At 38.0% G+C, this 26,923-nt stretch overlaps 1 protein-coding gene across 2 annotated transcripts in view; it reads left to right on the forward strand.

Annotated features, from left to right (window-relative positions):
• Nucleotides 1-24,418, forward strand: part of syap1 (synapse associated protein 1) — a 34,220-nt gene extending 9,802 nt beyond the window's left edge. Inside the window, exons 6-9 of one of the 2 annotated variants that reach the window (XM_034185470.1) lie at nucleotides 1,458-1,606; nucleotides 21,541-21,590; nucleotides 21,669-21,825; nucleotides 21,955-24,418. In XM_034185470.1, coding sequence (XP_034041361.1) covers nucleotides 1,458-1,606; nucleotides 21,541-21,590; nucleotides 21,669-21,825; nucleotides 21,955-22,106 — 508 coding nt within the window. In that variant the 3' untranslated portion in view covers nucleotides 22,107-24,418. The remainder of the gene's footprint in view (nucleotides 1-1,457; nucleotides 1,607-21,540; nucleotides 21,591-21,668; nucleotides 21,826-21,954) is intronic. The other variant, XM_034185477.1, reaches the window with a different exon arrangement.
• The last annotated feature ends 2,505 nt before the right edge of the window (nucleotides 24,419-26,923 follow it).

Below are 26,923 nucleotides of genomic sequence, written 5' to 3' on the forward strand. Positions count from 1 at the left end.
AGTGATAATAATGCAAATAACATGCAGTTGTCGTGCGGTGTGCATTTTCTCCATCCATGCCCAATGCCCATTGTCCGCAATGACAGATATTCGCCCTCGTCTAACTTGGGCGAATATTGGTTATTTTGGGCAACTGGGCATGGACAGAGGGACTCAGAAAATGCATACCGCCCTCCAAAAGCATGTTATTGTATTAATATAAAGTAGTGCTATACAAGAACCAGCTCAGGCCAGAGCTGTGTGTGAAATCATTATCTGCTCATCTTCACTGTTTAGGTTAGCTTTATAAAATTTTTATGGTAAAGTTAATAGTGGATAACCTCTTTCCCTCCACTGAGTATTTCCATCCTGTTTACTAACTGCTTAGGTCTAGAAAGACACTATAATGACGTGTGAGCACAATATTGGGTTGTTGAAGTTTTAATTAGTACTGTTAGACAAGAGCTTTCATTTTGTCTGTTTATTGATAATTGTGCACAAGGGCTGGTAATTAAATAAACTGCTATATGCTGGATTCTTTTAATAATTTGGATTCAATGGGTGCCTCTCTGGCTTTGTCATCATACAAATTCAGAGCTTTGGGAGTATTTTTGGTGGTATTGATGTCTAAAAATATCTTTTCAGTTGAAACATTTATTTTATTTTATTATCCCTATCTAAAAATACAACAATAGTAATTAATAATAATAATAATATTATCTATTTAAAAAATGAACACCTTCTGTGAGTGGAAAATGGGAAATTCTCAGAATTAGAGTGCAGTATTTTGCTTATGGTTCCAAATAATACTTATGTTCCATACAATAAGGTGGAAAATTCAGGATTTGGGCCTGAACCATGTCAGTTTTGCTACTGTGCAAAACTTCCAGACGTGTACACAGTCGTTGTCCATATGTAGAAGTATTGTTAAAATTTCCAGACTTTTTCTGCATTTTACAAAAAACAAACAAGCAAAAAAAAATACTAAGCCATTTAAGAGAAACTCAATTGCAAGGTTGCTAGGCAGCTGAAACTGGTTTAGAGCATGTTTCCCAAACTGGAATCATTCAGCACCCTTGCAAAAGTGGCAGTCAGTTTCTGCAGTGCAGTGTCTTCCAAGTTTGGCCATCTTCACATATTGCACAGAACATATATGAGGAGCAACTGAGAAGTTTTGAGCTTGACCCAGAAAAAGTAGGGGATGGTTCTTCATCTTTTGCATTCTGAGAAACCAACACTTCTCCACATTGCACCCAGTGAGTAAAAACTTCACACATTGTTGAGAAATGTTGGTTTCTCAGAATGGAATAGATGGAGACCCACGCCCTGCTTTTTCTGGGTCAGGCTCAAAACCTCTCACTTGCCCTTCGTACATGAAGTCTGAACAGTACCTGTGGCACTGCCTCTATCAGAAATGTGGTGCTGAACAAGTCATTCAAGTAATCATGTTTATGTTTGTGTGTATGTGTGTTTGGCAGAGTGAAGGAGGAGGTTTTCTGGAGAAATTATTTTTACCGGGTGTCACTGATCAAACAGTCAGCTCAGCTCACAGCATTGGCAGCAGCTCAGCAGAAAGACGGCGAGGACAGAAGCACAAGTGTGTCGCCTGAGGACGTCATCTTAACGGGTCAGGATCTCGTCCAGAAAAGCACATTTTTATCCAGGAGGCAGTTCTCAGGCCGAGTATTACACCCGGCACAGCGAGCAGGTGTCATTGCTAGTCTCTGCTCCATGCACTGACTTCAAATTGAAGCTAATTAGGTAATACAACCTGTGGGGATAAAGTCTACAGCAGTCTGACATTTGTCCTTTGTCCTTTACAAATCAAAACAAAATAGAAAAATGCAGACACAGTTTAAAGTGTAGGTGACACCAAAAAATGTGCACAAATAATCACTAAAAATTATGAAATGTTGATAATTTAAAAAATCCTCAACAATAAAAGTCAATGATAAGTGCGCAGGTGAATGATAAACAACAGCTGTCTGAAGCCTGCGTTCAGTTTCAGCCCTCAGCCGCAGCAATATTGTTGCTACATCATCACCACAACGGGACCTGCTGATTCAAGCCCAAATCAATTGTAAACACGGCGGAAGTCAAGCTGTTTGTCTGTTTGTGGACAGTTTTTTTTTTTTTTTTTTTGGTTTTTTTTTTCTAGTATGGAGCTTTTTTTTTTTTTTCTTTTTTTTTTAAGTCCAGTCTGAAGGTTTTTATGAAGCAGCTGTGGAGGACACAGCCTTATGGTTTTGAGCCTTATTTAGACGACAGTCAGGGAGACGAATCCTTGGAGGAAAGCCTTCAGTCTGACAACAGTGACGATATTGGCAGAGTTCAGAACATGGAATAGTGATTATAAAATAAATAAATAATGCAGGCAATTTTGGCATGCAGCAGATGATAAACTTTTTTCCCCAGCTCTGTGGTCATAATCGACTAATAATTTATTTATTTATTTTAAACTTTGTTTACTATCCTTGACATCAGAAAAATGTGATGATGAAGTGTGGATTTTTTTATTTATTTTTTTATTTATTTATTTTTTCCTTAGAAAAAGGTACATACATTTCAAATCTGAAAAATGACACGATGGCCTGAAAATATCAGTTATTTTTAAAATAAATACTGTTTCCTTTTTGGACTTCTGTGCTAGTCACAGTTTGTCCATCACAAACACCATGTTCAAGCACAAGGGTGTCCATAGTTCCAACTATAGGGGGATCACACTCCTCAGCCTCCCCGGTAAGGTCTATTCCAGACTACTGGAGAGGAGAATTCGACCGATGGTCAAACCTCGGATTCAGGAGGAGCAGTGTGGTTTTCGTCCTGGTCGCGGCACACTGGACCAGCTCTACACGCTCCATCGGGTGCTCGAGGGTTCATGGGAGTTTGCCCAACCAGTCCACATGTGTTTTGTGGATCTGGAGAAGGCGTTCGACCGTGTCCCTCGGGGCACCCTGTGGGGGGGTGCTCCGGGAGTACGGGGTCCAGGGTCCTTTGCTAAGGGCTATCCAGTCCCTGTACAGCCGCAGCAGGAGCTTGGTTCGCATTGCCAGTAGTAAGTCAAACCTGTTTCCAGTGCACGTTGGCCTCCACCAGGGCTGCCCTTTGTCACCGGTTCTGTTCATTATTTTTATGGACAGAATTTCTAGGCGCAGCCAGGTTGTAGAGGGGGTCTGGTTTGGGAACCACAGAATCTCGTCTCTGCTGTTTGCGGACAATGTGGTTCTGTTGGCTTCGTCAAATCAGGACCTTCAGCGTCCACTGGGGCGGTTTGTGAGGGACGGATGGAGCGTGAGATCGATAGATGGATTGGTGCAGCATCGGCAGTGATGCGGTCGCTGTATCGGACCGTCGTAGTGAAGAGAGAGCTGAGTAGGGGAGCAAAGCTCTCAATTTACCGATCGATCTACGTTCTGATCCTCACCTATGGTCATGAGATTTGGCTCATGACCGAAAGAACAAGATCGCGAGTACAAGCGGCCGAAATGAGTTTCCTCCGCAGGGTGGCTGGGCGCTCCCTTAGAGATGGGGTGAGGAGCTCGGTCACTCGGGAGGAGCTCGGAGTCGAGCCGCTGCTCCTCCACGTCGAAAGTAGTCATTTGAGGTGGCTCGGGCATCTTTTCCGGATGCCCCCTGGGCACCTCGCTAGAGAGGTGTTCCGGGCAGGTCCCATTGGGAGGAGGCCCCGGTGGAAGACCCAGGACATGCTGGAGGGACTAAATCTCTCGGCTGGCTTGGGAACGCCTTGGGGTTCCCCCGGAGGAGCTGGGTGAGGTGTGTGTGGATCGGGAAGTCTGGGCAGCTTTGCTTGAGCTGCTGCCCCCGCGACCCGACTCCGGATAAAGCAGAAGAAAATGGATGGATGGATTGTTTCCTTTTTGAATACAGTTAATGCACTGTACGTTAGTAGCGTAACACATTATTATTAAATATTAAAACCATTCACAGAAGGAGTCAATTATATAGTCTTACCTGTCCGTTTCAGTGAGATCATCTGAAAACATCTGAAAATAATTTAATTCCTTCTGTCTTGGCTGAAGAAAAGTCCATTTTCCACACGCGGGTTTGGTGCCAGGTTACAGCCCAGCTGTAATCCGTTTTTGCGGCTCATGGATCGAGTCTCTGCTCTTAATTAGCCGCTTTGTGCTCCAAGTTAAGACTCCCAGAGTTCTTCATCTGCTCCTAACGTTTCACGCAATGAAACTATGCCATGATCCACCTAACAATAAAACAAAAAAATCAGAAAATACTCACTTTTGCCTCCGTGTTGAGTGGCGAAGCCGCGGACACCGTGCAAGTGCGCGCTCGCCAATAAAGTGTTTCCACCTGCCAATCAAAAGGATTCTGTCGGTGAGAATGAACCGTTCTCACACAGAAAACATGGTGCAGCTCTGACCCGTACGACTCCGTGGAAACGGGGCTGTCAGTAGCCTATAAAAATCCATAAATTAATGGGGCTATTAAGACAATGGTTCTTGTGCTGATGTCACTTCCTCCTTCTTTTCCAATGTTGTGACTGGGCTGGAAGTTCCTGGTTTCTAGTGGCGCACGGTTCAAAATCTGAATATTTATCTCTTCACTAAATGTGCACCAGGAAAGGATGAATTTCAAACTGTTATTTTTAGTCTCAAATATTCAATAAAACATGGCATAACGTGTCACCTACACTTTAAGGGCAGTTCTGAAGTTAACTGTCATCCGCATGTCAAGTTTGCTGGAAATTAGCTGAAGGACCTGGGAGGAGTAGGAGTTAAGGCACCTTAATTTAATTAATTTAATTTAATTAGCTTATAATGCACCAAATCACAGCAAAACCCATCTCAAGGCGCCTTACACGAAACAGTACAACATAATAAATAATTAAAAATGAATAAAAAATTTCAAATACATAATTAAAAGCAAAAGTAAAAGAATAAAATGGATAAAAAATTGACACTTACTTCCATTTGATCCCGCACTGGCACGCAATCTTGCACATACATACAGGTGCTGGTCATATGATTAGAATATCATGAAAAAGTTGATTTATTTCAGTAATTCCATTCAAAAAGTGAAACTTGTATATTATATTCATTCATTACACACAGACTGATATATTTCAAGTGTTTATTTCTTTTAATTTTGATGAATATAACTGACAAATAATGAAAATCCCAAATTCAGTATCTCAGAAAATGAGAATATTAATTAAGACCAATACAAAAAAAGGATTTTTAGAAATGTTGGCCAACTGAAAAGTATGAACATGAAAATTATGAGCATGTACAACACTCAATACATAGTTGGGGCTCCTTTTGCCTGAATTACTGCAGCAATGTGGCGTGGCATGGAGTCGATCAGTCTGTGGCACTGCTCAGGTGGTATGAGAGCCCAGGTTGCTCTGATAGTGGCCTTGAGCTGTTCTGCATTGTTGGGTCTGGCATGGTAGCTTTGGCACTGTGTGCAGGTGCCAAGTCCTGTTGGAAAATGAAATCTGCATCTCCATAAAGTTGGTCAGCAATAGGAAGCATGAAGTGCTTTACAACTTCTTGGTAGACGGTTGCGTTGACCTTGAACTTTACACTGGACCTCAAGCAACGTGGATTCTGTGCCTCTCCTCTCTTCCTCCAGACTCTGGAACCTTGATTTCCAAAGGAAATGTAAAATTTACTTTCATCAGAGAACATAAATTTGGACCACTCAGTAGCAGTCCAGTCCTTTTTGTCTTTAGGCAAGACGTCAAGTCAGCAGTCTTCCCCATGATTGTGTAGCCTACAGAACTAGACTGAGACCATTTAAAGGCCTTTGCAGGTGTTTTGAGTTAATTAGCTGATTAGTGTCCCACCAGGTGTCTTCAATATTGAACCTTTTCACAATATTCTAATTTTCTGAGATACTGAGTTTTCATTAGTTGTCAGTTATAATCATAAAAAATAAAATAAATAAACACTGGTAATATCTGTCTGTGTGGAATGAATGTATACATGATACAAGTTTCACTTATTGAATGGAATTACTGAAATAAATCAACTTTTTCATGATGATCTAATTATATGGCCAGCACCTGTCGATATATCAGCATCTAATGAAAGAAAACTTCTCTTTGATTTAAAATGGACAATAGGTACAGATTAAAAAAAACTTTGGGGTGGGGGTTCAAGGCATTATTATCTGTTATATTTTTAGAGATATGGTAATAAAATGAGTTTCAGTGCCAAAAAAGTGTCACACACCCTTTTTTGGACCCTTCTGGGAGGAAACATCTGGAGTATGAGCCTAATATTTTGGATTTTTCAAATTGGACCCATAATCTACAAAATGTGTGAAAATGAAGCTATTCTGAGACCATACAACTGGGGATATTTTTTTTTAATGCCTTGCGTTCATATGGAATGACTTGTAAGGGAACAGACAGACAGGTAGACATGACATTGAACCCAGTGATTGTACCTTTGGTAAATTTGACCTCGCCTGGGCAATTCTCCATTTGTGCAACACGTTTGGTGGACACTGGAATGAAAATCCTAACACTCCAGTGACCATGCCTTGTGCAAAACCAAACCCTTTAAGGGCAATTCTGGGGTTGACTGTCATCCACACATAAGGTTTGGTGGAAATCAGCCCAAATGACCTGGGAGGAGTGGGGCAACATTTTTGTTAACAATAATCTTTTATTATTGTTAACAATAATCTTTGACTGTAAAAGTCAGCACACCATAAGTAGTCATAAATAATGTTAAAAACTAATTGATGTTGGATGGATGTAGTGTTTGCTGCTGTGTTAAACAGAGTGTTACTATCAAGACTTTTTTTGTTAAATGTTTTCATTGGCATCGGATGGATTTACTCTGCAGCACATTTATTTATTTATTTAACCAGTTGTGTAACATGTAATGTAATTAGTGCAGTTGTCTTCTTAAACGTACAGTCATTAAACAAGCATTTTGGCTTTAAGGTTCTTAGTTTGTAAGAAAACTCTAAGTTAACTTTGTGGAGGCTGGTGTCTGCTTTAGTGGCCTTTACAGATCTATGTTCAAACACACACAGCAGGATGACCAGCAGCCCACCATCCTGCAGACAGGAGACAGAGAAGCTGATAGCAGCAAGGAGAATCGAACAAAACAGACAACAGTATTTTAAAAAACAATTTTTGAACATTTTGAATGTACAGACATCCCATGTAGTCTCAAATGTGCCCACGATACATTTTACATATTGCATTCAGCCTTAATGATTTTGCATTAGGACACCCTCAGCACAAACTCTGCATAAGAGCTTGTAGATAAAAATGGAGAGAGATTTTATTTCAGTTTTTATTTCATGCAAAACATTTTAGTCTCATCTTTTTCATGAAAAATAATATATGTTAATTTCGTCTTCATCAGTGTTTTAGAACACTGACATAGTGTCGTCTTTGGCTCGTCTTTGTCATTAAAAAAAAATGGTCATTGACGAAGATTTCTTGTCATCTCCTCTGACGGAATTAACACTTATTATGTGCTGTTTTGTGGACTGATCTCCCCTCAGAGATAAAACAGCCATATTCCATAGAGACATTTACAGTGAGGAAAATAAGTATTTGAACACCCTGCGATTTTGCAAGTTCTCCCACTTAGAGATCATGGAGGGATCTGAAATTTTCATCTTAGGTGCATGTCCACTGTGAGAGACATAATCTTAAAAAAAAAAAAAAAAAAAAAATCCAGAAATCACAATGTATAATTTTTTTAAATAATTTATTTGTATGTTACTGCTGCAAATAAGTATTTGAACACCTACCAACCAGCAAGAATTCTGGCTCACATAGACCTGTTAATTTTTCTTTAAGAAGCCCTCTTATTCTGCACTCTTTACCTGTATTAATTGCACCTGTTTGAACAACCTGTCCACCATAGCCAAGACCAAAGAGCTGTCTAAGGACACACACATGCCACAGAGTGTTTCTCAACTGTACTCAAAAGTACTGAAACACTTAGCATTTCGCACATTTTAATTTGTTTATGCCATTTCAAATACAAATACAAATAAATAAATACATCTAAAGTTATCTTCCTTAAACTCAAACTGAAAGCAAATCTCTACAACTTGATATAAATTAATTAAAAATATATAATCCACCTTCCTGATGAAGTGGTGTAGAGGAGGATTTTCTTAAAATCATCTTAAAATATTTTGGCTCCAATTTGCCAGAAAGTACATTTGAGATGAAAGCCTAGATTTGATGTTTTGGTGAAAGAAACTTTGTATTTCTTCATAATTGATGTAAATAAAGTCCAAGACATATTCAGTGACTTGGAAATGTTCATGTTTCCATCCCCTGACTTGTCTGAAGAAAACACAATAAAACTGATTATTATTATTTACAGGTATTATCAAGTTTTAGAGATTTGTTTTCAGTTGAGTTTAAATATAATTTTAGAAATTTTTATTCTTTATATTTTTTGTATTTCTTGTATTTGAAATGGCATAAACAAATTAAAATGTGTGAAATACCAAGTGTTCTAATACTTGTGGGGGGCACAGTATCCTAACCTTATGATGAGTGCAAAATGAGTGCAGTATTATTACTGTTTTGTTTAAGAATGTTTAATTTTCACTGTTGCCACAGTTTGTGTGAAATCATAGTCATATCGTATATCAGATTGATATGACAATATTGAGATATGATGATTTGACCATATTGTACAGCCCTACAGTCAACTAGCTGAAAACGTTGAAAATTTATTTACATCTACATTTAAAAAAATGCTTAAAGTGGTAGGGGTTAAGAGAGCTGTAATTAGGGGGGTCTGTGGGGTAGAGCCCCCCAGAAGCTGAAAGTTTTTAGCAATGCTAATGCTCCCCTGAGGCATTTACTCAAAAAAAAAAAAAAAAAAACATGTGCAGGACCTAAATGACATGGTGAGATGCTGAAGAGCTTCGCTCATTCATGACTGCAACATATACATATTAACTTAAAAACGGGAGCGATACTAATGCGTTAGCATGTCTATGGCATTTTTCAATGTTAAAGCTAGCATTAAGCTGTCGCCTGTCAGCACATTTGTGTTCAATATAATAATTAATGACTTGGCGTCTGTTGACGTAAAAGAGTCAAATGCATTACAAATTGTAATATTTTTTCCATTTAGTTTTATTTATATATTGTAGTTTCACAGTAAACATCTCAAACTTACCTGGTGACTCCTGGATGTTTACTTTTTAAGTATTTATTTGAAGGTTTATTTTGATAATTTGGTTTGTACAGTGAGGAAAATAAGTATTTGAACACCCTGCGATTTTGCAAGTTCTCCCACTTAGAGATCATGGAGGGATCTGAAATTCTCATCTTAGGTGCATGTCCACTGTGAGAGACATAATCTAAAAAAAAAAAAAAAAAAAAAAAAAAAATCCGGAAATCACAATGTATGTTTTTTGTTTTTGTTTTTTTTAATTTTCTTTATTAGAAGACAAAGACAACATGACAACATAAAACAAAACAGGCATTAACAAGCACTGGCAGCAACGGTAATATAAAGAAATAAATGCATGAGGATAATTTATTTTTATTTATTTATTTATATTTATATAGCGCCAAATCACAACAAACAGTTGCCCCAAGGCGCTTTATATTGTAAGGCAAGGCCATACAATAATTACGTAAAAACCCCAACGGTCAAAACGACCCCCTGTGAGCAAGCACTTGGCGACAGTGGGAAGGAAAAACTCCCTTTTAACAGGAAGAAACCTCCAGCAGAACCAGGCTCAGGGAGGGGCACTCTTCTGCTGGGACTGGTTGGGGCTGAGGGAGAGAACCAAGAAAAAGACATGCTGTGGAGGGGAGCAGAGATCAATCACTAATGATTAAATGCAGAGTGGTGCATACAGAGCAAAAAGAGAAAGAAACACTCAGTGCATCATGGGAACCCCCCAGCACTCTGTCTATAGCAGCATAACTAAAGAATGGTTCAGGGTCACCTGATCCAGCACTAACTATAAGCTTTAGCAAAAAGGAAAGTTTTAAGCCTAATCTTAAAAGTAGAGAGGGTGTCTGGCTCCCTGATCCAAATTGGGAACTGGTTCCACAGGAGAGGAGCCTGAAAGCTGAAGGCTCTGCCTCCCATTCTACTCTTACAAACCCTAGGAACTACAAGTAAGCCTGCAGTCTGAGAGCGAAGCGCTCTATTGGGGTGATACGGTACTATGAGGTCCCTAAGATAAGATGGGACCTGATTATTCAAAACCTTATAAGTAAGAAGAAGAATTTTAAATTCTATTCTAGAATTAACAGGAAGCCAATGAAGAGAGGCCAATATGGGTGAGATATGCTCTCTCCTTCTAGTCCCCGTCAGTACTCTAGCTGCAGCATTTTGAATTAACACAGAGATGAGTCCACTGTCTGAGGCCATAAGAAGATCATTTGTAACCTTCACTAATGCTGTTTCTGTACTATGATGAATTCTAAAACCTGACTGAAACTCTTCAAATAGACCATTCCTCTGCAGATGATCAGTTAGCTGTTTTACAACTACCCTTTCAAGAATTTTTGAGAGAAAAGGAAGGTTGGAGATTGGCCTATAATTAGCTAAGATAGTTGGGTCAAGTGATGGCTTTTTAAGTAATGGTTTAATTACTGCCATCTTAAAAGCCTGTGGTACATAGCCAACTAATAAAGATAGATTGATCATATTTAAGATCGAAGCATTAAATAATGGTAGGGCTTCCTTGAGCAGCCTGGTAGCAATGGGGTCTAATAGACATGTTGATGGTTTGGATGAAGTAACTAATGAAAATAACTCAGACAGAACAATCTGAGAGAAAGAGTCTAACCAAATACCGGCATTACTGAAAGCAGCCAAAGATAATGATACGTCTTTGGGATGGTTATGAGTAATTTTTTCTCTAATAGTTAAAATTTTATTAGCAAAGAAAGTCATGAAGTCATTACTAGTTAAAGTTAAAGGAATAGTCGGCTCAATAGAGCTCTGACTCTTTGTCAGCCTGGCTACAGTGCTGAAAAGAAACCTGGGGTTGTTCTTATTTTCTTCAATTAGTGATGAGTAGTAAGATGTCCTAGCTTTACAGAGGGCTTTTTTATAGAGCAACAGACTCTTTTTCCAGGCTAAGTGAAGATCTTCTAAATTAGTGAGACGCCATTTCCTCTCCAACTTACGGGTTATCTGCTTTAAGCTGCGAGTTTGTGAGTTATACCACGGAGTCAGGCACTTCTGATTTAAAGCTCTCTTTTTCAGAGGAGCTACAGCATCCAAAGTTGTCTTCAATGAGGATGTAAAACTATTGACGAGATACTCTATCTCACTTACAGAGTTTAGGTAACTACTCTGCACTGTGTTGGTATATGGCATTAGAGAACATAAAGAAGGAATCATATCCTTAAACCTAGTTACAGCGCTTTCTGAAAGACTTCTAGTGTAATGAAACTTATTCCTCACTGCTGGGTAGTCTATCAGAGTAAATGTAAATGTTATTAAGAAATGATCAGACAGAAGGGAGTTTTCAGGGAATACTGTTAAGTCTTCAATTTCCATACCATAAGTCAGAACAAGATCTAAGATATGATTAAAGTGGTGGGTGGACTCATTTACATTTTGAGCAAAGCCAATTGAGTCTAATAATAGATTAAATGCAGCGTTGAGGCTGTCATTCTCAGCATCTGTGTGGATGTTAAAATCGCCCACTATTATTTTATCTGAACTAAGCACTAAGTCAGACAAAAGGTCTGAAAATTCACAGAGAAACTCACAGTAACGACCAGGTGGACGATAGATAATAACAAGTAAAACTGGTTTTTGGGACTTCCAATTTGGATGGACAAGACTAAGAGTCAAGCTTTCAAATGAATTAAAGCTCTGTCTGGGTTTTTGATTAATTAATAAGCTGGAATGGAAGATTGCTGCTAATCCTCCACCTCGGCCCGTGCTACGAGCATTCTGGCAGTTAGTGTGACTCGGGGGTGTTGACTCATTTAAACTAACATATTCATTCTGCTGTAACCAGGTTTCTGTAAGGCAGAATAAATCAATATGTTGATCAATTATTATATCATTTACTAACAGGGACTTAGAAGAGAGAGACCTAATGTTTAATAGACCACATTTAACTGTTTTAGTCTGGTGCAGTTGAAGGTGCTATATTATTTTTTCTTTTTGAGTTTTTATGCTTAAATAGATTTTTACTGGTTATTGGTGGTCTGGCAGAGAGGTGTGTAAGACTACAACTCTGCTTCCTGGTCCCAACCCTGGATAGTCACGGTTTGGAGGATTTAAGAAAATTGGCCAGATTTCTAGAAATGAGAGCTGCTCCATCCAAAGTGGGATGGATGCCGTCTCTCCTAACAAGACCAGGTTTTCCCCAGAAGCTTTGCCAATTATCTATGAAGCCCACCTCATTTTTTGGACACCACTCAGACAGCCAGCAATTCAAGGAGAACATGCGGCTAAACATGTCACCATAATAACCATATAACATAAAACAATACTAACATGATACACAAGAAGGTATATATACATATGCATACATACATACCCACACACACACACGTGTGTGTGTGTGTGTATATATATATATATATATATATATATATATATATATATATATATATATATATATATATATATATATATATACACACACACGTGTGTGTGTGTATATATATATATATATATATATATATATATATATATATATATATATATATATATATATATACACATACATACTTACATGCACACACGTCTACAAAACACATATCTGTGTATATTAATAGCAATAATCATAACAACATCAATCCATACCACAGCAACAACAACGATTAAACAACCTTTCAAAATAGTGTGACATTGATTATTGCGTTGTATCTGACCCATTCTTTTTTTTTTTTTTTTTTTGTCTGTGTGTGGGTCTCATCTTGTATGGTGCATTAAAAACATTGCGGAATGTAGTGCATTAAAAACACACAGACATAAATGTAGGGTTAGAATGGACAGGATCCTTGAATGTGCAGTGTTTTATTTTTAATTATCTTTAATGTGTATATATATTAAATATATATATTAATTCAACCTGTCCTTGTGTTGTTGTCACTATTAGTATTTCATGCAGCCATTAATCGTATGAGTAATCGTATAATCTCATACATACATATACACATACACACACACATATCATGTCATATATCATATGAAAACAATTATTATAATAATATCAATAATTATTATATTACCGTCAATGAATACATAAATAGCCTAATTTTTTAATTTTATATATATATATATATATATATATATACACACACCCAAACATATACACATACACACATATATCATGTCATATAGCATATAAAATAATTATAATATCAATAATTATTATATTATTATCAATAATGAATATATAAATAGCCTAAAATTAAAAAAAAAAATTATATATATATATATATATATATACATACACATACACCCATACATATACACGCACACACACACATACAACTGGTGTGAGGTTATGAGAGAAAAGTTATTAATATTGACCAGATGCCAGTGGGCTCTGTGAGGGGGTAGAGGCGAGTGTGCTGTCAAGAGTGATGTGGTTTTGATTTTTTTTTTTTCCTCTCTCTCTCTCTTCCTTCCCCTCCCTTTTTTTTTCTTTTTCTTTTCCTTTCCCTTCCCCTCTCATTTCCTTCCCTTTCCTTTCTCCTTCTCCCTCCTTCCTTTTCTTTCTTCTTCCCTCCTCCCCGAAAGGAAACTAAAACAATACCAGGTCAGTTAATGTTGAGTGGGAGGGTTGGGATTCTGCTGAGTCATTGTAGGGAGGTGAAGAATATTGCATTGTGATGAAATCTGTGAGAAGATTTCTCCAATAATTGAGGTTTATACTGTTTCGTGTTTTCCAGTTCATGAAGATAGTTTTCTTGGTGATGGTTAGAGCTATGAGGACCAGTTTGAAATCTATAGTTTTTTTGGTAATTACTGAAGTGTCCCCTAGCAAGCAGAGTGCGGGAGGTAATGGGATGTGGCAGTCCAGCAAGGATGAAAGTGCCTGTGTAACCTGTTCCCAGAAGTGTCTGATGGGGGTGCAGTGCCATGTCGCATGAATGTATGTGTCTATGCAGTTCTCTGTGCAGTGCATGCAAATTTCTGATGCGAGTCCCATTTTTGATAACCTTTCCCCCGTATAATGTGTTCTATGCAGTGTTTTGTATTGTATCAATTGTAAATTTGCATTATTAGTCATAAAATAAATATTTTTACAGATTTGATTCCAAAAGTTGGCATCAGGAGAAATTGACATGTCATTTTCCCATTTGGATGTCGGCAGAGATATTTCTTGAAGAGGTTTTAAAATAATTTTGTATATTTTGGAGAGTAATTTTTTGGATGAAGATAGATTAATTAATTGTGTTATTACAGGTGATAGTTGTAGATTTGATCATCTGAAATGTATTTTTGTTTGTAGAATTGATTTTAATTGCAGGTATTTCAGGAACTGATTGCTCCCGATGCCAAACCTCTGGATCAGGAGTGGAAATTGTAAAAGTTCATTGGAATTGAAGATATGGTTAATGTGAGTGATACCCTTTTCAGCCCATGTGTTAAAGTTAAGTGATTTGTTTATTATTTACAAAGTTCGGGTTATTCCACAGTGGAGTGAAGTTAGATGGGGCAAGAGTGGAGTTAGTGATTTGGTGGAATTTCCACCAGGCTGTCAGGGTGGAGGTTATTCTGACCGCGTTGAAACATGTATGGTGTTTAATGGACTTTGTAATAAAAGGAATGTCTGATATGTTTATGTCTTTGCACAGAGTTTGTTCCAAGTCTAGCCAGATGATATCAGATTGGGTAGGGTGTGTCCATTTATATATGTATTGTAGCTGGTTTGCCAGGGAGTATAATAGAAAGTTTGGTGCTTCTAGACCTCCTTGAAATTTTTTTTTTTGCAGAGTAGTTAGTTTTATTCTTGGTGGTTTGTTTTTCCAATAGAAATGGGAAATGATTGAATCTAATTTTTTGAACCAGGTGGGTTTGGGATGGATTGGAATCATTGAAAATAAATAAAACTGCTATTCTGCCAATTATGCTAAGTGGTAAGTTATGCCAGCGGAGTAAGTCATCTTCTATTGTTGTCAGTAATGGTGTAAAGTTGAGAGCGCTCAGCTCTGACAGCCTGGAGGATATCTTCACTCCTAGATAAGTGATGTGATCTGTGCATAAGGGAATGGGTGACTGCTGGATTACCACATCCCGATAATTAAGTGGGAGCATGGATGATTTGTTCCAGTTTATCGCATAATCAGAGATTTGGGAAAATGACTGAATTGTTGTAATTACTTCTTGTAGAGAGATTTGTGGATTTTGAATGAAAAGTAAAATATCATCTGCATATAATGATATTTTATGACTTTGGGTTGTTTCAATACCTTTGATAAGTGGGTTCTGACGGATTGCTGCTGCCAGGGGCTTAAATAATGATGGAGAGAGTGGACATCCCTGCCTAGTCCCCCTGTGCAATGTGAAACATTGTGATGTTAGTCCATTAGTAGTGACTGTGGCTGATGGTGATGTGTAGAAAATCTTGATCCAATTCATAAATGAGTCCCCAAAGCCAAACCTTTGCAGTGAAGTGAGTAAAAAATTCCAGTTAACCCTGTCAAATGCCTTTTCAGCATCTAGGCTAACTATGAGTGTGTCTTTTTGTTGTACTGATGAGTAATGCATTAGGTTGTATAATCTGCAGGTATTGCTGGATGATTGTCTTCCTTTGATAAAGCCTGTTTGGTCAGGGTGAATAATATATGGTATGACTTTTTCAATTCTGAGGGCTAGAGCTTTACTGATGATTTTGAGATCTACATTGATGAGTGAAATTGAGCGATAATTTGATGCCTGGGTGGGGTCTTTATTGGGTTTGGGGAGAAGTGATATAAGAGCTGTGTTCATGTGTGTTGGGAATTTGAGATTTTGTTTTATTTCGTCTATTGTTCTCATAAATAATGGAGATAAGATTGACCAAAAGTGTTTGTAGAACTCAGCAGGAAAGCCATCAGGTCCTGGTGCTTTATTGCTGGGCATTAAGTTAAGAGCGGAGTAAAGTTCTTTTTCTGAAATTGATAATTCTAATGCATTTGTTTGTTTTATGTTAAGCTTTGGTAAATGAATGTTGTTGAGAAATTGATTTATGTCTTCTTGACTTGGGTTCAAATCAGAGGAGTACAAATTTGTGTAATAGTCTTGGAATATTTTATTTATTTCTTGTGGAGCACTGGTTGGCTCCCCTGCTGAGCTCATGATGGAATTTATTGTTGTTTTTTCTTTATTTCTTTTTATTTGGTTTGCTAGGTATTTGCCGGATTTATTGCTATGGTGGAATGATTCTTGTCTCAGTCTATTAATAAGGAATAGATTTTGTTTGTTAATTATTTCATTTAGCAAAAGTTTATTTTTTCTGAGTTCTCGGTGTATAATTTCAGTTGGTTTTGTTGCATTAATTGTCTCCAATTCTTTAATTTTCATTTCTAGCTGTGTTTGTTTTTCCTTTTCTACTTTCTTTTTATAGGCAGAGAATGATATTATTTTACCTCGCAGAATGGCTTTCCAAGTTTCCCAGAGTATTGTTGGTGAAGACTTTGGGGAGTCATTTATTTCAAGGAAGGATGTCCACTCTCTCTTAAAGTAACTGTCGAATTCTGAGTCCTGTAAAAGAGATGTGTTAAAACGCCATCTGCTAGAACATTTCTGAAAAGCAGGCAAGTTCCAAGTGAATGTTACAGGGGAGTGGTCACTGATGGTGATTGGATATATTTGAGATTCGGAAATATTGGGTATGATTGAGTTGCTTGTTAAAAATAAATCAATACGAGAGTAAGATGAACTGATGAAAAAAATGTATATTCACGGGCATTTGGGTGTTGAAGCCTCCAACCATCACCAAGACCAAAATCACTCATGAACTGCTGTATGGTTATAGTAGAATGCCAAGGTTTATTTGAGGTTTTTGATCTGTCTATTGATGGGTTAATGACTGTATTGAAGTCACCTCCTACAATTACTGGGCAGTGAGAATAATTAGAAATAGATGAAAATAGATTATGAAAAAAGGAAGGTTCATTGGAATTCGGACCATAAATGTTGACAATTGTGATTGGGTTATTATTAATGGAAATGTTGATGATAATAAAACGCCCTTCTGGATCTGTAATTGTTGTGTTAAGACTAAAATGTATTTTTTTATTTAGTAGGATACATACTCCTCTTTGTTTTGAATTATATGGAGAAGAAAAGGAATTGGTAAATTGTGGGTTTTTTAAACTATGTTGATTTGAATGGGTCAGGTGTGTTTCTTGTAAGAGACAGATGTCTGCATGAATGCTGTGTAAATAATTTAGAACTTTAATTTTCTTTGCCGGACAGCCAACCCCCCGAATGTTCCATGTTACAAATTTAAGATGCATAATTTGTTATTTTTATGGTAATCTGGAATGCTATGTGTGTGTGAATAGGTCTGCAAGTGTGTGTGTAAAAGTGAGACTGTGATGTATGTGCACGTGTGGTTTGGAGCGCAATAAATGTTGAGAAGGGAAGAAAAGAGAGAAAAAAAAAATGGAGACATCCACAGACATACAACAACAAAAACAATAACATGAACAAATAAAACAAGAGAAACGACATACGCGAGCAATGAGATACGTGCATGGTATGTACAGTGTGATGAGCGCGTTGCAAATAGATTTAGCTTCTGGGTAGAAAGAGTACAAAAGAAAACACAGGTGGTAATGTAATATTAGTAAAGCCAGGGTGTAATGTTTTTGTCTCTAAACAGTTGTCCATCAATGTACAATTTGTCAACTGTGATGACTGCTTTTTTACCTTGCTTCATCATGTCCTTGCGTATGGGAAATAACTGCTTGCGTCTGCGAATAATCTCTTGCGGGTATTGGTCATTAAGTCCGTAATGGGTCCCTTTCAGCTGTCTGCCTTGCCTTTGGACTAATTCTTTTTGTTTGAAATGTTCAAACTTCACGATAATGGCCCGGGGTCGGCTGGAGTTGGGGAGCTTGCGTCCTAAACGGTGCACACGGTGGAAAGTGATGTTGTTGACAGTATCTGGTGGGAGTTTGAGTTCTTTAATCATGAAGTCTTTTACCAGTTTTTCGGGGTCGTCTGTGTGGGTCCTGAATGCCCGTGAAAATCAAGTTGTCCCTCATACTGCGTGCTTGTAGATCCAGGACAGTTTCATTCATAGTTTTATTTTCGGTCGTGAGAGTGGCGAGCTGGGTTGAAACAGTGGAGAGTTGGTTTGTGAGCGAGGTGACGGTGTTTTGTAGTGATGCATTTTCCTTAGTGAGAGATTCGATTTGATGTTGACTGTATTCTAAACTGCGGTGGAGTTCTTGGAATTCTTTATGCAGGAGTTCAATCAGCGCGACTCTTGAGTCCAGAGAAGATAATCACTCCTTTATAGATAGTAAAAGGTTCATCATTTCTGGGCTGTCCGATGGTTTAGCAGGAGAACACTGAGGTGAAAGATCAGATGATGATGAAGCGGATTCTACCGTGCATGGTTTTTTAGCCTTTTGAGTACGTCCCATGATGCAGAGTTTGTTGAAATATTCGTCAATGTAATCCTCCAGGTGCTCTAGTCCTGTATTGTAATCCAGATTGTGTAAAATGGCACAGAATCGGATGAAAAGAAGAGAATAAGAACTTGATGGGAGAAAAAAGTTTGTTGCTGTTTAGCTAGCAGCAGCGCGCCGCTCGTTGTTTAGCTAGCAGCAGTGCTGTTTCATTTCAGCGCCGAAACACCTCGTTTCTGCTTCAAACTGCACTCCAGTAATCATCTATCTCAGCGACAGATATCTGAAGCCTCTGTACAACAATCACCTCCACATAAAATCAGCCTTATTTCATCATAAAAGGCAGCAGAAGCAGTCGGAGCGCCACGGCTAAACGAGCTGCTTGCTGATACGTTCACTCCTAGCTTTCTTGACTGCGGTTGGATCAGCCACCTGTCAACAGTTCGGGCTTTGATGTATGTTTTTTTTTTTAATAATTTATTTGCATGTTACTGCTGCAAATAAGTATTTGATCCCCTACCAACCAGCACCGACCTGTTAATTTTTCTTTAAGAAATCCTCTTATTCTGCACTCTTTACCTGTATTAATTGCACCTGTTTGAACTTGTTACCTGTATAAAAGACACCTGTTCACACAATCAATCACACTCCAACCTGTCCACCATAGCCAAGACCAAAGGGCTGTCTAAGGACACCAGGGACAAAACTGTAGGCCTGCACAAGGCTGGGATGGACTACAGGACAACAGTCAAGCAGCTTGGTAGAAGACAACAACTGTTATGATTATTTAATAGAAAGTGGAAGAAACACAAGATGACTGTCAATCTCCCTCGGTCTGGGATTCCATGCAAGATCTCACTTTGTGGGGTAAGGATGATTCTGAAAAAGCTCAGAACTACACAGGAGGACCTGGTCAATGATCTGAAGAGACCTGGGACCACAGTCACAAAGATTACATTAGTAACACATGATGCTGTCATGGTTTAAAATTCTGTAGGGCAGCAAGGTCCCCCTGCTCAAGCCAGCACATGTCCAGGCCCATTTGAAGTTCACCAGTGACCATCTGGATGATCCAGAGGAGGCATGGGAGAAGGTCATGTGGTCAGATGAGGCCAAAATAGAACTTTTTGGAGTCAACTCCACTTACCATGTTTAGAGGATGAGAACAACCCCAAGAAAACCATCCCAACTGTGAAGCATGGGGGTGGAAACATCATACTCTGGGGGTGCTCTTCTGCAAAGGGGACAGGATGACTGCACCGTATTGAAGGGAGGATGGATGGGGTCACGTATTGCGAGATTTTAGCAAACAACCTCCTTCCCTCAGTAAGAGCATTGAAGATGGGTCATGGCTGGGTCTTCCAGCATGACAATGACCCCAAACACACAGCCAGGGCAACTAAGGAGGGGCTCCGTAAGAAGCATTTCAAGGTCCTGGAGTGGCCTGGCCAGTCTCCAGACCTGAACTCAATAGAAAATCTTTGGAGGGAGCTGAAACTCCAAACCTGAAAGATCTAGAGAAGATCTGTATGGAGGAGTGGACCAAAATCCCTGCTGCAGTGTGTGCAAACCTGGTGAAAAACTACAGCAAATGTTTGACCTCTGTAATTGCAAACAAAGGCTACTGTACCAAATATTAACATTGATTTTCACAGGTGTTCAAATACTTATTTGCAGTAGTAACATACAAAGAAATTATATATATATTAAAAAAAAAATCATGCATTGTGATTTCCATTTTGTTTTTTTGTTGTTGTTGTTTGTTTTGGGTTTTTTTTGTTTGTTTTTTAGATTATGTCTCTCACAGTGGACATGCACCTAAGATGAAAACTTCAGACCCCTCCATGATTTCTAAGTGGGAGAACTTGCAAAATCGCAGGGTGTTCAAATACTTATTTTCCTTACTGTATATATTTGATGTATGGTTTCCAATTGTAGAGAGTCTTCTCTACAAGAGTCTTCTTCTCTACTTCTTCTCTACAAGAGTCAAGACAGAAGTCAGACTACCAGAGCAAGAATTTTATTTGAGGAAGCTTCTGTGATTTGAAGCGAAACGTCCTCACGTCAAGCAACCCAGTCCAGTCGAAGATTCAAGCTTCTCTACTATGGAAACCACCTGGACAACTGAGCGCCTACACAGAGTAAAAATGAGTTTTACCGCGGAGCCGGTAAAACGGGTATTTGCAACAGTAATCTAGCATAAACATCCGCAAATCATCAAACACAAGGGGTTATTTCCGTTCTAATCCAATTCCATCATTTGCATGGTTTATTGTTCTGTAAGTGATTTCCTGGGTGAAGCTTACTGTATCAACAGCGTGTTCATGCCAAATTGTAAATTCTGTGAGCAGACCCACAGATTTCTCCATCTCGTCAACTGCATTGAGTAATTCTGTATCAGAATCTACATCAATACTTTCATGCGATAGATTAAATTCACCCATTTCTGCATCTTCGTTGCTGCACTTGTTTCTCTGGCTCTCAGCTGACAGTGCCATTATTGACATCTGCAAAGCAACGCTGTCAGGGCACGGAGTAATACATCAAACATGAAACGGTCAAATATTTTGCCACCATCGTTGCGCTATTTTATGGTCTGAAATCTCACACAATTAACCAATCAGATTTGCAGAACAAATGTAATTGGATTAGAATTGCTCATTCGTTCTGCAGTTCCCAAATAACATTAGTTTTGTTTTATTTAAGTTTAATGATAATTTGTTTTGGTCAAACCAAATTTTCAAATTGTTCATTTCTTCAGTGATTTCCTCCAGAACTATCTGCCAAGCTAGAAAACTACTGCATCCTAGTAAGGCAGAATACTACGAGACAAGTGATTTTTAATTAGAGAAGTTGGGGTTTTTTCTCACCAAAATGGATGCTGCACTCACTGCAATTTATTGTGTGGAATAGCCCCAGATTGCATTTCAGAGCTTTTAGAATTCAATTTTTTTTGGTGGGGAGGGGCGAGTAATTTTCGATTTCAGCTTTTTTTTGTGTGTGTGTTGCGTTTACAGATAATGTCAGACCCAGAACTCCACCTGTTTCCATCACGGACATGCAGAAGGTAACATAACTGTCAACTTAGTCAGAGGACAACTGAAGAATTAGTTCTGTCAAATGCCACCCTTGTGTGTCTTTTCAGCCACATCACGAAGAAGAGGAAATGATGTCAACAAGTCCCGGAGTGTCAGAGTTTGTGAGTGACGCCTTCGACTCAACGGCCATCAACCAAGAGGACCTGCGGAAAGAGATGGAGCAGCTGGTGCTGGATAAAAAGGAGAACGTGTCTTCACCAGAGGGTTAGCCACTTTTGAAAAAGCAGATCTATGGATTATTTATCGAAGTGTCGTGATTGCTGTTCACATCTCATTGCTGACAGTTTGTTTTTAAAAGAAAAAAATAAATGACAGATAAGTTAACCCTTTTAGCTCTGCCCTCTTCTCATTCAGAGGAACCATCAGACTGGGAGAAGGAGCTGCAGCAGGAGCTCCAGGAGTACGAGGTGGTAACTGAGTCGGACAACAGAGACGACCAGTGGGACCAAGAGATCGAGAAGATGCTCCAGACTGATGAGAGCTAAATAAGGTCCCCATGTCTGTCCTCTCTCCACTCAGTGACCCATAATGCACCAGTGGATCTGCTTTCAGATCCAGAAGATATTTACAAAAGGTTTTGTAAACTGTTAAGATCATTTATTCTCTGAAATGACATTGAATCATAGAAAAAAAAAAACACATTTTCCTCAGTGTCCAAACTACTGTCTTAATATCACATAATAAATTGTTCAAACTGCTGAATTTCAAAATATTAAATTCACAGTGATGGAATCTGACATAAAAGCAACAAACTACCCATATTTACAAAGGTGAAAACAGTTTTTGTTTTCTTGATCAGTAATTGATGAACACAGTGGTGAATTAAAATGAGTTGTTTTGTTTTACCAACATTTGTTTCAGGTCATTGTTTTTTCTCTAAAAAAAGATTCTACACTTGGAAAAAAAGGTTTTCTCATCCTGAGTTGTGATGCGCCTGCTGATCATGGTGTTTATGCTCAGGCACAATCATGAAGCACTACTTTTACTCTTTTTTATATGCACAGTGGCATGTAACCATTGGCCTTTTACATTTTTTTTTAAATTACATCAAAATTAAATTAATTCCAGCTTCTCTGTATTAAAATTTGTAAAACTCGTCCTTTAAACTCACAATGAGAGACTGTGCAGGCTTCATTGTCGCGTCCCACAGAGCCTGAACTCAAGGTTCTAGAAATTGAGCAATATTTCCACCTTATGGGCATTTACCATGATTGCAGGTGCAACAGAATTTCGCAAAGGGTGCTCATATAACAGAGACTAAAAGACACACCAAGGCTTTGAACCAGTTCACAGGACAAAATCAGGAACAACTATTTCACTGGGGAAGGGTGGCAAAACAGAAACTTTGTATGTTAATCTTACAGAGAATAAATGTTTGTTTTAAATAATGTTAACTAGTGAATAACATTATTTGAAGCAATAATTATTCTTTTGTAAAGTATTTTCTGCTCACAATAACTAGCTTGGCAGATAGTTCTGGAGGAAATCACTGAAGAAATGAACAATTTGAAAATTTGGTTTGACCAAAACAAATTATCATTAACTTCACTTCCTGTATAAGTGTGGCACATCTTTGAATGGCAGAGAGAAGTTTGCTAGCTTCAGATGATTAATGTAGAATATGGTGTGATCTTGTTTCCAACTACAAGAGCCAAATATTGTCCAGTGAACCTTATAAATGTGGGTTTTAGAGATCAGCATCTCCAATGTTTGATGGACAGGCTAACGTATAAAGAGAAATAATGTTGGAAATGGCTACCTCCAGTTAACTTAATAATGCCATCATAGCCTAAATTAGCTGCATCTTGAGATCACAGAGTAAAATATAGCCAATATTGTTAAACTTTTTTTTAATTACATCTTAAAGTAACACATTATGATGCCACACATTCTTACATAGAAGATTGTCGCCTGAAATTTCTTTTGGTTCAAACTGGTTCCGGAACAATAATTTTAAGGTGGAACCTAAAATTGGAAATGTTGAAATCCAAATAGTGATTTTAAGGCCTGTACAACTAAAGAAGCCTGTATCTCCATCAGAGTTGTGAGTGTTTTGGTGGCTTCCCTCACTAGTTTCTTCCTTGCACGGTTACTCAGCTTTAGTGAATGTCTTACTCCAGAGACAGTTATACAGTACCATAGTCTTTGTATTTCTTCATGACTGATGTCATCAGTGAAGTACAAAACCGAGTCAATGTGAAAAAGATCACGTTTCCGTATTCCAAATTGTAGTGGTTGGGGGGGGTGATATTGTAAAGCTGATGACACCCCATACTTCTGTTTTCTGTTATTTTGGTTTTGACTTTTTTCTTTTTTTTGAGTAAACTGTTTTCATTCAGAGTTTAAAGGGCATCATTTTAGATTTTTTTAAATGGAGAAGCTCTGAATTTCTTTGTAAGAAAAGTGATGTAATTTAAAGAAGAAGTTCAGAAGAACAATAAAAGAAAAAAATGTGTAGGATGCCAACAGTTTACAAATATTTCTATTTTACTTGATTTATATTTGGGGTCACCATATTTGGGGAGCAAGGTTGGTCAGCCCCTGGTCGCCGGGCTTTTTTTCTTTTTTTTTTTTTTTTTTTTTTTAAGTGATGAAAGCCGCTAGAGGGCGTGCTCATACAATGTATCAGGTATATTATAATGTAAAGGGTTCTCTTTGCAATCAGATCTAAATTAAACTCTCCCATGTTGTTTTCACTGCTGGTTTCTGGTAGGTTGTACAGTAAACTCTGAGTCTAGTTATAGTGTAGTAAAGTTGATTGTGATGCTGCGTCATGTAAATAAAGATTCTTTAACAATATATCAAGTGGCATTTTTCTGTCATTATATCTGCATGTCATTTTTATTTTACCTTCATTTAATAAGAGAAAATCACATAGAGATGAACCTCTCTTTTACATGTGAGCTGTACGTGGCAAAGAGGGCAGAAGACAAGGACCAAAAAGACAATCGCTAAACCCAACAACAAAATTAAAATTAAAGCGGCATTAAAAACAACTGTTTGTAAGAAACCAAACCGTGGCAAAATTTAGGTAAAGAGATTAAGAGCTCTGCATCTTATTCTATGCCACTGGAACACTATAAACACTGCCAAATTCTGTTCTGTTGGAATAGTCAACTGAATATGTGTGTTTTAACATAAGTTATACCCAGTGTTACTTGTTTGATATTAAGTATTTTACTTTTTGACACTGTCTACATGGATTAATATTTTTAATTCAATGTTACATACTGTTTTTATCTACAAGTCAAAACATTATTCTTGACAATGCAAATGAGTGCAGTAGACAAAAATAAAAAGCACAGCTGATCTTAAAGCTTCTTTCCACAGGCTGTCACCCTAATGAACACATTATCACTGAAAATAATATAAAGGCACACGTAAATATCACAATAAATATTTATACTTGTATAACACCTATTGTATATACATGTAGAGCAGCTGACCTACACATAGACACTATAAACATACACCTCAAACGTCACTGTTGCACATTATTGTACATACACACTATGGATTGCCTTCTGCACAGCGTCCTGCTTATCACTTAAGTACACAAGACCATTACTATACAGGAGTCACATTCCCTGTATGTACATACATACTTTGACAGTAAAGCCAATTCAGATTTTTCTGATTCTGACTATTGCTTTATTTATATTTGGCATTTTTAAAAAGTACCACTCTTGATTTTAATTGCAGAAATGCACCAAAATTCATCAACAATGTACAAAGTTGCAATGATGCATACAGATGATCTTAACACTCCTGGCAACAAGTCTGTCTGCCAGCAACACCACGGTTATGTTTCTTGTTTATAAAAGTTACACACACTTTTGCAGTTGCATTTGTCACTTCAGATTATTTCATCAGGTGTGCATGTGATGTACGTTAGATCCGATGAACTTTGTTCACTTTGATAGAACAAAAAAGCTCAGAGAAACCACATATGCTGAGAAATTGTTACTCAAGGATCATATGCAGCTCAGTTTCACGATTGTGTTGTGATATGTCACTGCTATGCTACATATATGAACGTTAACATCCTGGAGCTAAAGAAAGGCAGTAGACCTGCACTTGTGACTGAAAGTGCCCCCCCCCCCCCCCCCCCCCCCAAAAAAAAAAAAACTTACACTGAAAAACACTGACGGACACAGATAATAAACATAGGCCACCAGAGATACTATTTGTGAGAACTCCGGATGCATTTCTCAGTGTTGTTGACATCTCACAGAGCGGCAAACTTTTTGAAGTTTTGTGGGATTTGAAACCTCAGGGCAAATGAATATATTTACTTGATTTTCCACTCTGCACTGAAATAAAGAGAAGAGCTAAAGAATTTGCTTCAACTGGTAACACTCAAAAGAGTTGTTTGTCAAAATTAATTATTATTACTAGTTAATTTAGACCAACCTAATTCATAGAGTCCTATTAATTGAAGCTTTTTTGTTTTTTAAGCCCAGTTTGGCAATCCATGTAAAAATGTAACAGCCATTATGTCTTACCTGTCCATCAGATATCCAGCAAAACATTCATCCTTACCAGTGGAATCTCTGGTGTACAACCCCAATTCCAATGAAGTTGGGATGTTGTGTGAAATGTAAATAAAAACAATACAATGATTAGTAAATCCTCTTCAACCTATTTTCAGTTGAATACATCACAAAGACAAGATATTTAATATTCAAACTGATAGACTTTTTTGTTTTTGTGCAAATATTTGCTCATTTTGAAATGGATGCCTGCAACACATTTCAAAAAAGCTGGGACAGGGGCAACAAAAGACTGGGAAAGTTGATGAATGCTCAAAAAACACCTGTTTGGAACATTCCACAGGTGAAAAGGTTAATTGGAAACAGGTGAGTGTCAGGGGGTATAAAAGGAGCATCCCCAAAAGGCTCAACAATTCACACGCAAAGATGGGGTGAGGATCACCACTTTGTGAACAACTGCCTGAAAAAATACTACAGCAGTTTAAGAACAATGTTTCTCGATGTTCATTTGCAAGGAATTTAGGGATTCCATCATCTACAGTCCAGAATATAATCAGAAGATTCAAAGACTCTGGAGAACTTTCTACACGTAAGCGGCAAGGCCGAAAACCAACATCGAATGCCCGTGACTTTCGATCCCTCAGGGGGCACTGCATTAAAAACCAACATCATTATGTAAAGGATCATACCGTGTGGGCTCAGGAACACTTCAGAAAACCATTGACAGTTAACACAGTTCGTTGCTACATCTGCAAGTGCAAGTTAAAACTCTACCATGCAAAGCAAAAGCCATACATCAACAACATCCA

This window comes from Thalassophryne amazonica, chromosome 2 (genome assembly GCF_902500255.1).
Source record: "Thalassophryne amazonica chromosome 2, fThaAma1.1, whole genome shotgun sequence".
NCBI classification, from domain to species: domain Eukaryota; kingdom Metazoa; phylum Chordata; class Actinopteri; order Batrachoidiformes; family Batrachoididae; genus Thalassophryne; species Thalassophryne amazonica.